This window comes from Gouania willdenowi, unplaced genomic scaffold (assembly GCF_900634775.1).
Source record: "Gouania willdenowi unplaced genomic scaffold, fGouWil2.1 scaffold_217_arrow_ctg1, whole genome shotgun sequence".
NCBI classification, from domain to species: Eukaryota; Metazoa; Chordata; class Actinopteri; order Blenniiformes; family Gobiesocidae; genus Gouania; species Gouania willdenowi.
The window spans coordinates 21439-32638 of NW_021144971.1; the positions used below are offsets into that span (position 1 = coordinate 21439).

Genomic DNA, 11200 nt, shown 5'->3' on the forward strand with positions numbered 1-11200 from the left:
TACATTGTTACAATGTTGTTTTTAAATGAAATGTTTATATTTTTACCATTTTAATGTATTTCTATAATCAACTAAATAAAAACTATTTAAAGAAACATGAATAAAATGTGTCTGGTGTAAAATATGTTTGGTTGGTAACTTTAAGAATCTACTAGTCATGTTGGCTGCTGATCTAAAAAGTTCATTTAAAGCTCTGATACATAGAATATAGACAGTGTTTCACCTAAACTACTATTTTATTCATTTTATATGTTTATTTAAATCATTTTGTGTATTTTTGTCATTAATTCATACATTATTTTTATGTTTGTTGTCCTTTTGTTTATTTTAATGTAATTTTATGTTTTTATTCATTTACTTTATTTTTCTTGTCATTTTATAAATTTCTCTGTTATTTTTTGTGTTTTATATTTTTGTGTTTCTTTTTATCACTTTGTTTGTTTACTTTGGGGGGGGGCACATAAAATTAGACCATGGACCGCATGTGGCCCCCGAGCCTCCTGTTGTCCATGTCTGACCTAGAGGTGATAATATTAGTGATATATATATTTATATGTATTTAATCAGTGACTTAAACACTGAAATGAAGTCAACACAACTCATTATTACTTAGTTTATGATTATTTTTCACTGATGTGTCAAATCCAGGGGGACACGACTTTTTATTAGGTGTGTTTGGTTTATTGTATTTAACTTATTGTTTATGGAGGTAGATTTGTGTCTTTATTATTCAATCAAAAAAAATAAATGTTAAAATGAATAAAATCATATTTTGCACCTAAAAAAATGTACATTTGAATACTTTTATTAGATTGAAGTGATTTTTCTTGAATAATAAAGACACAAATGTACGTCCATCATCTCTTTCCATGACTTCAGATGAACACACAGGTTGTAACTTTATTCACTGATGGATATTTACAGGTGTTAGAAATGAACCAAAGTCAAAGAGTGGCTCATACCCAGATATTTCCCTGCAGAGGCCCTGGAGTCCACAGCCACGATGACTCCGTGTCTGAACTTGAAGGCCAGGGTGGTGGTGCCGTGGTTCAGTTCGATACAAACTCCTCCGTCACGGTTACAGGACTGTACAAACCCCGAGGGCTGAGGACGTGACACCAAAGAAGGGTTGAATGACACTCCACGAGGGTTTATTACACACATCTGGGTTTATCTGATAGTTCTTAGACTTTGTGCGTCTTTACGCGCCGCGGACGCATGGAGACGCACAAAGTCAGGTGATACACCGCGTCTGACGCTCTGCTGTTACAGCAGCTACAGCTTTGATTTGAAATAATGAAAAAGTCTGTGTTTATACTCACGTCTACACCCAAAGGAACAGAGAACTGCTGAGTCATGGTACCAAAGCTGTAGTGGTTGGGTCTGTCCATGAGATCCGTCTGTCCCGGAGCAATAATGTGTCCCCGGAGGTCAGAATAGGGTTTGTACCCACTGACATCAAACAGAGCCATACTTTAAAACACCTGGAGGAGCCAAACTAATCAATAAATCAACTCAGAAATATACAGTTTGGTGAATACATGATCGATGATTTTCCAGCAGCAAATTCCAAAGTGAAAGAGATTTGAACAAATGTCAAACTTTTGTCGTGTTTGTGTTTTATGACTTCAAAATAAAACTACAAATCTACCAACTTTAATCCATAAAATTGATTATTGATTAACTTTTCCCTCAAATGTTGATACATTACTCAGAAACATAGAAATCAGAGGTTTTTAATAAATGGTATCAAATACTTTAAAAAAAAAAACCAAATATACATTTTCTACTTCATTACAAGCTTTTTTATATGAAATATGTTCCTATATATATATATATATATATATATATATATATATATATATATATATATATATATATATATATATTTGTCATTTGCACTAAACTCTGTACCTTTTAGTTTTACCATTAGTTTAACTATGAGTCCTTCAATCACCTGTAGTTTTAATTAATATAATTAATAATAAAAAGTATCTGAAACATTTAATATCCTATAAAAGTATAGTTTCATCAACACAATTTTGTTAATAAGAAAATGACTAATAATCTGAAAAAAAATACATGTGAACAACTCAACTTGATATTTTCTTCAACTAATTAAAAAATAAACTATAGTTTAATCACATTGAACATTAATATGATCCCAGATCAGAGTTGGTTATTTAAACACTTATTTTAGGACATTCTTGTTGTTTTCACTACATTTTAGTTCTAGTTTAGTTTTACTTTCGTTTTACAACCTGAGATCCTTCCTCTCAGTTGGCAACAGATGACGCACCGCCCTCTGTGAAATCCTATTGGTGGAGAGAAACCATAAGCTCCTGTTTTTTCTCTGTTTTTTTATTCTCTCTCAGAGTTCTTCAGGAACAAGGAAACAATCGCTCCTGTTCTTCTGAACAAACGTTGAATCTTTAGAGAAATTTGAAGGAAAAAAAAGCTCCAAAATACAGATTTGTTGATGAACGACTCATTCTTTTCTTTTTTTATTCCTCGTTAAAAATCAGAAACGTGTTCGTTTTCATTCCTGAAAGGATCAAAATATTTATGTTTTATTTTAATTTTACCGTCACTGATTTTTCTGTTTGCTGAACCACTATTATCTCTGAAAACAAGCCACACATTCAGTATTTTAAGGAAGAATTTGTTCTGCAGATGAACATTCTGTGCTTTTCTTCACATTTAAAACCAACAAAGTTCAACAAACTCAACTGTTGATAAAAGTGCTTTCTGTTTTAGAAACATTTAACATTGTAGAGCTAATAAAGCTAACATGTGCTAACACTGCAAACTAACATCACCAGGTTTGATGTTTGCTGATTAAAAGCCTTTAAAAAGAACGTTATCAGTTCAGTCGAGTACCAACGTGTCCAAATGCACAGAACGCTGCACTCACTTGTTTTTAATTCATTACTCGTGTTTATTCTGTGATTCAAACGTTTCTAATCAAAGTCTTTTTTTGTGACATTTTTTCCAGTTGTGGTGAAAGTAATGCAATAAGTTTCTCCTCAGTGTTTACTTAATGGTGTTGATGGTTTTCAGATGGACTCACGTCAGTGCATGTTTTATATCCTAATCCTTCATCTTTAGTAGAGAAACAATGTTATTTTCAATAATAAATGGATAACATTCAGATACTAAAGAACACCAGTCTGTCTTCTTCTTCTTCTTCTTCTTCTTCTTCTTCTTCTTCTTCTTCTTCTTCTTCTTCTTCTTCTTCTTCTTCTTCTTCTTCTTCTTCTTCTTCTTCTTCTTCTTCTTCTTCTTCTTCTTCTTCTTCTTCTTCTTCTTCTTCTTCTTCTTCTTCTTCTTCTTCTTCTTCTTCTTCTTCTTCTTCTTCTTCTTCTTCTCCAAGAATCTGTATCTACATCATTTAAAGTCACGTCTGTAAAACTACAGGACATTTGTTCTTAAATGTGTGTGTGCTCATTCTGTTTAGTTCTGAATATTTAATCACTCGTAACGTTAAAAAACTTAAAATAAATGTTTATTTTTGTCACAAATCCTGCCCTATGCTCCTTTAAACTGAACTCATAGAATCAATGAACAGAATCTGACAAAATAAAGGTAAAAAAGTCATGATTAGCCTTATTGTCTTTTTTATTTAAGTATTTATTTATTTATTTATTTTTAATAGAGGTTTTTCTTTTTCTCTGATGTTAAAATAAAAATGATAGTGATATGTGTTCATTCCTCACAGGAAAAACAGCTGAGGTCTGCGTAATATGAGCCACAAAGATACAAACAGGTAAACGTGTGTGTCAGCCATTTCAAAACAAAGCACAAAATGGAGGCATGTTCTAATATTTAGGTGTGGAACATTATAATGTGTCAGGTTGACGTCAGTACAACAACACCTGAATCCTGTTAGTTCACTTCTTCTTCTTTAACACAAACACTTGTTTTAAAACATGATTTTAAAACTTTTACAAAGCTTTATTTCAATGTGTTTTATTTGTAATTTGTCTGAAAGTGTTTTAAAACAACAGAATCACTTTCACAAATTTATAATAATTACAACTTTTAAAGACTCAGGAGTATTTATATGTTCATGATAAAATAGAAATAAACTTGTTTTATTCTCTGATTAATTAATTGTCCACTTTACAGCAGGTTTAGGAGGAGTTTAACTAATTCATGGAGAAAAAAAACAACGCAGAATTATTTTTAACAATGGGAAAAAAATATGAACATAACTCACACACATACTGGATACAAGTACTTTTTATTACGTTGCATCTACTGCATATGTACATGACTTAGTTACCATGTAAACATGACGTGGGACAGTTTTAGGAGCTGGGATAATTTAATTGTTAATTTTTGACAATTAAAAAATAAGATTTGACTTTTGTTTTGTTAGAAATAAAAACAAAAACTATCTGACTGTAATATCCTAATCCTGTCCATGTAAAACGTTTTACATATTGTATTTATATTTTATTTATATCTATCATAATGTCTTATCTATCAGAGTTGGTTATTTAAACACTTATTTTAGGACATTCTTGTTGTTTTCACTACATTTTAGTTCTAGTTTAGTTTTACTTTCGTTTTACAACCTGAGATCCTTCCTCTCAGTTGGCAACAGATGACGCACCGCCCTCTGTGAAATCCTATTGGTGGAGAGAAACCATAAGCTCCTGTTTTTTCTCTGTTTTTTTATTCTCTCTCAGAGTTCTTCAGGAACAAGGAAACAATCGCTCCTGTTCTTCTGAACAAACGTTGAATCTTTAGAGAAATTTGAAGGAAAAAAAAGCTCCAAAATGCAGATTTCCTGTTGGTTTTGTTCACTTCTCTGCCTGAGTCTACAGTCTGTTCCTGGAACTTCAGGTAAGTTTGATTCAATCTGACATCGTTTCTACAATGATTTCTACTTTACAACCCGTGTGTAAACTCAGGACATTTGTTTTAACCACAAATCAGCACAAAAAAAGGATTTTAGAGTTGATAAAGAAACAGTGTTGGTCTACAAGTCCACACACAAACATTGACTTTGTGTTTAAATTCAAATGAGTCACAATGACACAAAAGCCTCTGCGTCATTAATTCCCAACAGGTTATTTACGGTAGTGTGACGTCACATTTACATTTTAGCTTTGACTGTTTTCTACTCAGAGTCAATCTGAGAGTTTGAAATAAATGTTTAAAAACATTACAAATTAATATACAATTATGATTGTAAAGTTTCTCATACTAAAAATATTTAGCAACAAACCACGTTTAAATAACGTATGTAAATTATTTCTGTTTTGACCAGATTTACAGCAGCAATATTTGTGAAATTTGTGACAATTTGTTTTCTCGTAAATTTCTCGTCAATATTGAATTTAAATGTTAAATTTAAATGTTAAATATTAAATCTAAATGTTACTTTAAATCCAAATGGTAAATCTAAATGCTAAATGTTAAATCTAAATGTTAAAATTAAATCTAAATCTGCATGTTAAAAACTAAATGTCAAATGTAAATCTTAAATGTTAAATCTTAATCTAAATGTTAAATTTAAATGTGAAAATGTCAAATCTAAATGTTACGGGTGAAACAAAATATGTAGCTAATATGCAAATTCAAGGAAAGTACCAAAATGAAAGCTCAAGATTTAACATTTAGATTTAGGACATTTGAAGGAATTTATACAACAAATAAAATGTTCATAAAATGATAAACACTTTATTGGTGTTTGGGTTGATTTTAATTAAAAATGTATTTTAAATATTTAAACTTATTTATTCAGACTTTTAAAAGTGTAAATGTTTTTTCTGTTCATTTAGTTGAATGTGTTTGTATCTTTTTAACATTGTTGTTTAACTAGTTGAGTCTCTTCAATAAAAACTTTCATTTTCATTTTAAAACTGAACATCATTCAACCACATTAACTGTGACTAAACTGTAGTTTCTCTGAAATTTATTCTATTAAAATATAAAGTTACAAGTTTGACACACATCTGATTTTAGTGTTTTAATATTTATACATGAATATCTACAGTAAATAAATCATTAGAAAATTGGCTTATTTCAAATCTTCCTATTTTAACTTTGTTTAAATAAATGAAATAAGATCATTTAACCACATTAACTGTGTTTAAAGTTCACTTTCTGCTCTCTCTTCTATTGGATTCTTTTTTAATGATAAACATTTGACTTACATCAGTTTTTATGTCTTTAAAGAATCTTTACAGTAAATAAATTATTAGAAAAGTGGCAAAATATTTAGTTTGTAAAAACCTGGGTTTATTATGTTTGTTGAATTTAGTTTCTTATTTCAAATACTTAAACAAAGACAATAAAAACAAGACAGTACCAACAAAATATAAATAAACATTGTAGGAGGAAAAAACAATGAAGAATAATTAATAATTTCTCACCACATGAAATAAAAAAGTAGGACGTCTTTCTTTTGGTGGACATTTCACTAGGTGGCGCTGTCCTATGTGATATTGACACCAATGAAGCCAATCAGCTTCCTGCTTTGCTACAATAAAATGTCTAATTACTCCTAATAGTCGTGAGAAAAGTGTCAGACACATAGTTTATAAAGTCAATGAGTTTAGTTTGATATGAATGTGTTTGTAACAGCAGAGATCACTGTGATGTGTGTGATTGTGTGGATACGTTCATGTTGTTGTTCAGTGTCTGAATTCATGACTCTGACCTTTTCTTACAGTGCTGCACACTCTGAGATATTTCTACACAGCTTCATCTGACGTACCAAACTTCCCAGAGTTTGTGTCTGTTGGTTATGTTGATGATGTTCAGACTGAGCACTATGACAGTAACACCAGGAGAACAGTCTCTAAACAAGACTGGGTTAAAGATGCAGTAGATGAACAGTTCTGGGAGAGAAACACTGGTATCGAAATGAATAATCAGCAGACGTTCAAAGTCAACATTGAAACCTTAAAGCAGCGTTTCAACCAAACTGGAGGTTAGTTAAAGTTCTCTTGTTCTTTCTAATGCTGATGTGTGACAGTGTGTGTTAATGCTTGTTGTGTAGCTGTAAACACACGTGTGGACACACACTGAAAGCGTGTCCTTCAAACCCTGAATAGAAAGCACAGCATCACTAAGTGAATGCTGCAGGAACCATTCCCAAAGCTGGAAAAATGCTGACTATGTCTGGAAATGTGATGTAGACGTGTCAGAAATGTGAGAAATGTAGTAAAAATATATTAAAAAGAGCAAAAATATGGCAAAAAAAAGTTCAAAGAGGCTCCTGTTGTGTGTGTGTGTGTGTGTGTGTGTGTGTGTGTGTGTGTGTGTGTGTGTGTGTGTGTGTGTGTGTGTGTGTGTGTGTGTGTGTGTGTGTTTAATATGATCTCTGTGTCTCTCAGGTGTTCACATTTTCCAGCAGATGGTCGGCTGTGAATGGGACGATGAGACTGGAGATGTTGATGGTTATGATCAATATGGTTATGATGGAGAAGACTTCATCAGTCTGAATCTGAAGGAACAGATATGGATTGCCCCCAACCAACAGGCTTTCATCACTAAACTCAAGTGGGAAAATAACAAAGCGTTGATGTCAAAAGAAAAACACTACTGTACTGAGGAATGTCCTGAGTGGTTGAAGAAGTACGTGAACGCTGGGCGGAGCTCCCTGATGAGAACAGGTAAACTCCTCTGAGACACATGAAGACAACAGTGTGTCTTTATCAGTGTGAATGAACAGTCAGATCACAGTGGTCCTCATTTATCAACCGTTGGTACGTTCAGATCTGAGCGTATACGCTACGATCAGATCTCACATCAGGTCTGAGCTCATGTACCATAATCTGATTGAGACTGAAAATAAAGTATTAAACAATCCTCAGCTTTAAGTCATTTAAACATAAGCACAAACACATTCAGAACAGATCAAAACACATTATTAAAAGCAGTTCAACTAAATAAAATGATTTGAAATAAACCCTGGCTGAAAACATCATAAATGATGAGTCATGTTTAAGGCTTTTTAATGCTTCATTTATTTAAATGTGATATTTATGACCTAAAGCGTGCAGACTGAGGCTGATAGAAACATTTGACTGATTTTTTTACTTCAACTCTTTTCTTTGTTTGTCCTGAAAGTGTTTTTAAAAGTTGTGATAAATGTTCACAGTGAACATGATGAAATGACCTCTAAACTGACCTCTCTTTACTCTCCAGTAGAGCTGCAGCTAAACACCACTTTAATAATCCACTGATCACATTATTAGTAGAATCAATAAATCCTCCTCCTCCTCTTCATCATTAAAGTTCACTGTTGCTCCTTGTGGTTCCTCTGCAGATCTTCCCTCCATCCAGCTCCTCCAGAGGACTCCCTCCTCTCCAGTCACCTGCCACGCTACAGGTTTCTACCCCCGCTATGCTGTGATGTTCTGGAGGAAAGACCAGGAGGAGGAGGTGTTGGAGGGCGTGGACCACGGAGAGATGCTCCCCAACCATGATGGGAGCTTCCAGATGAGCGTTGACCTGAACATTTCTCTGATCAGAGCTGAAGACTGGAGCAGGTACGACTGTGTGTTCCAGATTAAAGGTGTGGAGGAAGATCTCACAGTCACTCTGGACAAAAGTGTGATTTTAAGCAACTGGAGAAAGTCTGATGGAGGTGAGAGACTCACTGAGTTCACCCTCAGAGCTCAGTGACACACAGCATCACACTGTGTGTGTGTGTGTGTGTGTGTGTGTGTGTGTGTGTGTGTGTGTGTGTGTGTGTGTGTGTGTGTGTGTGTGTGTGTGTGTGTGTGTGTGTGTGTGTGTGTGTGTGTGTGTGTGTGTGTGTGTAGGTGTTGTTGCTGGTGCTGTTGTTGGAGGTCTTCTTCTTCTTCTTCTTCTGCTGGGGGCCGTCTCTGGATTCTTCCTGTGGAGGAAACGCTCTGGAGGTAATAAATTAAAGCTGTTTTTATGGATCTTAAAACACTTTTATTTCACTTTTGTTGAATTTCTTTGAATCCATTATTTTCCTTTTTTCTCTGTTTTTCTTTCATTCAGGGTTCAAACGTGCCAACAGTGAGTCCTTCTGATATTTACATTTTTACTGTGTTTATGAGTGACTTTTAATGATAATATCAATGAGTTTTCTATGAATCCTTTGGTCTTTTGTTGAATTTCTTTGAACTTTCCTCTCAATCTAAATAATTAATTTCCTTTTTCTCTTTTTTGTTTCATTTCTGGGTCCAACGTACTATATTTGCAGAGACTCGTCATTTTCCTGGTGTTTATATCACATGATTTCAGTCATTTTTAATGTTAAACTGTTGGAAAAAACTCAAAATTCCAACAAAATCTTCTAATTTTCCTGAAATTATTGCAAAACACTTTCCTTAATGAAATAGAAATTGGGCAAAAATCTAGATAATTTAAAGTGAGGATCCTGTTGGGAATGAGGTGGAAAAGCACTCGTCGTCAGTTCTCAAGTAAAAGTATAGATATTTGAATAAAAAATGAGTGATAAAAGTAAAAGTATTGAAGTTGCTCCATTACTTTAGTAAAAGTAAAAAAGTAAATGCTACTAAATGTACTTAAGTAATAAAATAAAACAAATATCAGTAATGAGACCAGGTTTTTAAAGCAGTAAATTTCATCTCCTTTATTTTGTAGAATCTTGTAGAAACACATGGAAACAAGTTAAATCTGTTTCCTTTGAACACCTGGAGAATTTAGCTCTCATTATAAATAGTAATAAAAAGTGCAAATGCTGAATTAAAGCCAAAGCAGCTTGAGTTTAACATTTTGAAGCTGTTCATAATGTTATGGCTGATATGTGTAAATGTCCAAATGACTTTAACCTTAGATTTGATGTGTTTTTCAGCCTCTGACACGTCGTCTTCCTCAGCTGGAGAGTCAGAGATGAAAACTGTGAGTACATCATCAAATGGACAAAGTGATGAAATGATAAAAACATGATGAAAAGCTTGAGGTAAAACCAGAGCATCACATGATGTGTTAGATGGAGCTGAGCTTCTAAACATGACATTGATGTTTAATGCTAATAAAGCTGATAGATGTGATGATAAAGCTGTGTAATAATGTTTCTCTGTGTTTGCTCCTTCAGGGGACCAGTGAGGAGCAGAGAGGGATGATAACAGCACCCAGCTCCTGAACGCACCACAACAAACATCACTTTGGACTGGACTTCAAGTCCAAGCTGTCAGAAGTGCAGACATTGATCCTCCAGATGTTCTGTTCATCACTTCAGGATGTTGGTGTTTCCAAAGCTCTGTCCTGTCCCATGGATCACTTCTTTCTTTGGACTTTTCATCACATTCACTGCTTTTTCATTTAAAGGGTTACACGTTGGTTCTGACAACATTTGATCAACTTTGGTGATCAATATGTTTATCACATGTTGGTTTGGTCTAGAATTAATAGTTGGATAATTAGACACAAACATATTCCAATGGCTCCTGAATTTAGTATTTTATGGTTCAAATAAACAATAATGATAAACATGTGTTTCCTACAGGACAAAATAATAACAGTTTAAATATTAAATAATGGATAAAACAAATGTTAATAACTTTACCTTTAGAGAAAATAACCACATAATTAAAGGGAAACATTAGAAAAGATATGATTTTGTCAATAAATCTGATTTTGAGGAATAACTTTTATTGATCTGTTTCTATTAAATGAGTAAAAACTGAAGAAATGATTATATTGATGTTCTTCTTTTTGTGTTTATTTGATCATTTTTGTCTTTTGTTCAAATATGTAAAATCATTAAATCTATTTGAACAACAATAAACATATAAATGTTAATCACATGTTGGTTTAATAATAGAGAGTGTGAGTAGTTTTGGGGATCACAGATATTATAAAAGTGAAATAAAGGAATTCTGAAACTAAGTCAAGACTCTTAGAGTTTTTCTTTGTTTCACACAATATTCATTCTTTCACATGGGGGGGTTTATTAGACTATTTCTCTATATTTAATCAGCATTTAATCCCAGTATAACTGAGGCTATTAATACTTCCTGGTTTGTTGTATTTGTCAGTGAAACTGGTTTTCCTCTAAAGTTTGGGCGTCTCTGCTTTAAGGATGGACACATTCAGCTATGTCAGCATCACTTTCACTTTGATCCTCCAACTATTCTCAACACACACTTGTATTTGATGTGAACTAGAGTTGAAACAGAAACACGTTGGGTCTGACTAAACACTGGATCATCCATTTTTTGGATGGATTTCCAGATCAAAT

At 33.2% G+C, this 11200-nt stretch overlaps 2 protein-coding genes across 2 annotated transcripts; one reads left to right on the forward strand and one right to left on the reverse strand.

The window, feature by feature from the left end:
• Positions 1 to 918: 918 nt before the first annotated feature.
• Positions 919 to 1485, reverse strand: LOC114458950 (proteasome subunit beta type-8-like). Its single transcript, XM_028441339.1, has 2 exons — positions 1323 to 1485; positions 919 to 1104 (listed from the first exon to the last, which is right to left on the reverse strand). Exons 1-2 carry the CDS (start codon positions 1470 to 1472, stop codon positions 928 to 930), a joined length of 327 nt encoding a protein of 108 aa, XP_028297140.1. The 5' UTR covers positions 1473 to 1485; the 3' UTR covers positions 919 to 927.
• A 3186-nt stretch (positions 1486 to 4671) lies between these two features.
• Positions 4672 to 10848, forward strand: LOC114458947 (major histocompatibility complex class I-related gene protein-like). Its single transcript, XM_028441335.1, has 8 exons — positions 4672 to 4851; positions 6686 to 6946; positions 7353 to 7631; positions 8288 to 8608; positions 8787 to 8882; positions 8992 to 9009; positions 9812 to 9858; positions 10055 to 10848. Exons 1-8 carry the CDS (start codon positions 4785 to 4787, stop codon positions 10100 to 10102), a joined length of 1137 nt encoding a protein of 378 aa, XP_028297136.1. The 5' UTR covers positions 4672 to 4784; the 3' UTR covers positions 10103 to 10848.
• The last annotated feature ends 352 nt before the right edge of the window (positions 10849 to 11200 follow it).

Bases quoted from the DNA above. Each gene is read 5' to 3' on its own strand.
- LOC114458950 (XM_028441339.1), bottom strand. From the start codon at position 1,472: ATGGCTCTGTTTGATGTCAGTGGGTACAAACCCTATTCTGACCTCCGG. The intron at 1,105-1,322 runs GTGAGTATAAAC...TCACGTCCTCAG, and splicing joins CTGTTCCTTTGGGTGTAGAC to CCCTCGGGGTTTGTACAGTC.
- LOC114458947 (XM_028441335.1), top strand. From the start codon at position 4,785: ATGCAGATTTCCTGTTGGTTTTGTTCACTTCTCTGCCTGAGTCTACAG. The intron at 7,632-8,287 runs GTAAACTCCTCT...GTTCCTCTGCAG, and splicing joins GAGCTCCCTGATGAGAACAG to ATCTTCCCTCCATCCAGCTC. The intron at 8,609-8,786 runs GTGAGAGACTCA...GTGTGTGTGTAG, and splicing joins CTGGAGAAAGTCTGATGGAG to GTGTTGTTGCTGGTGCTGTT.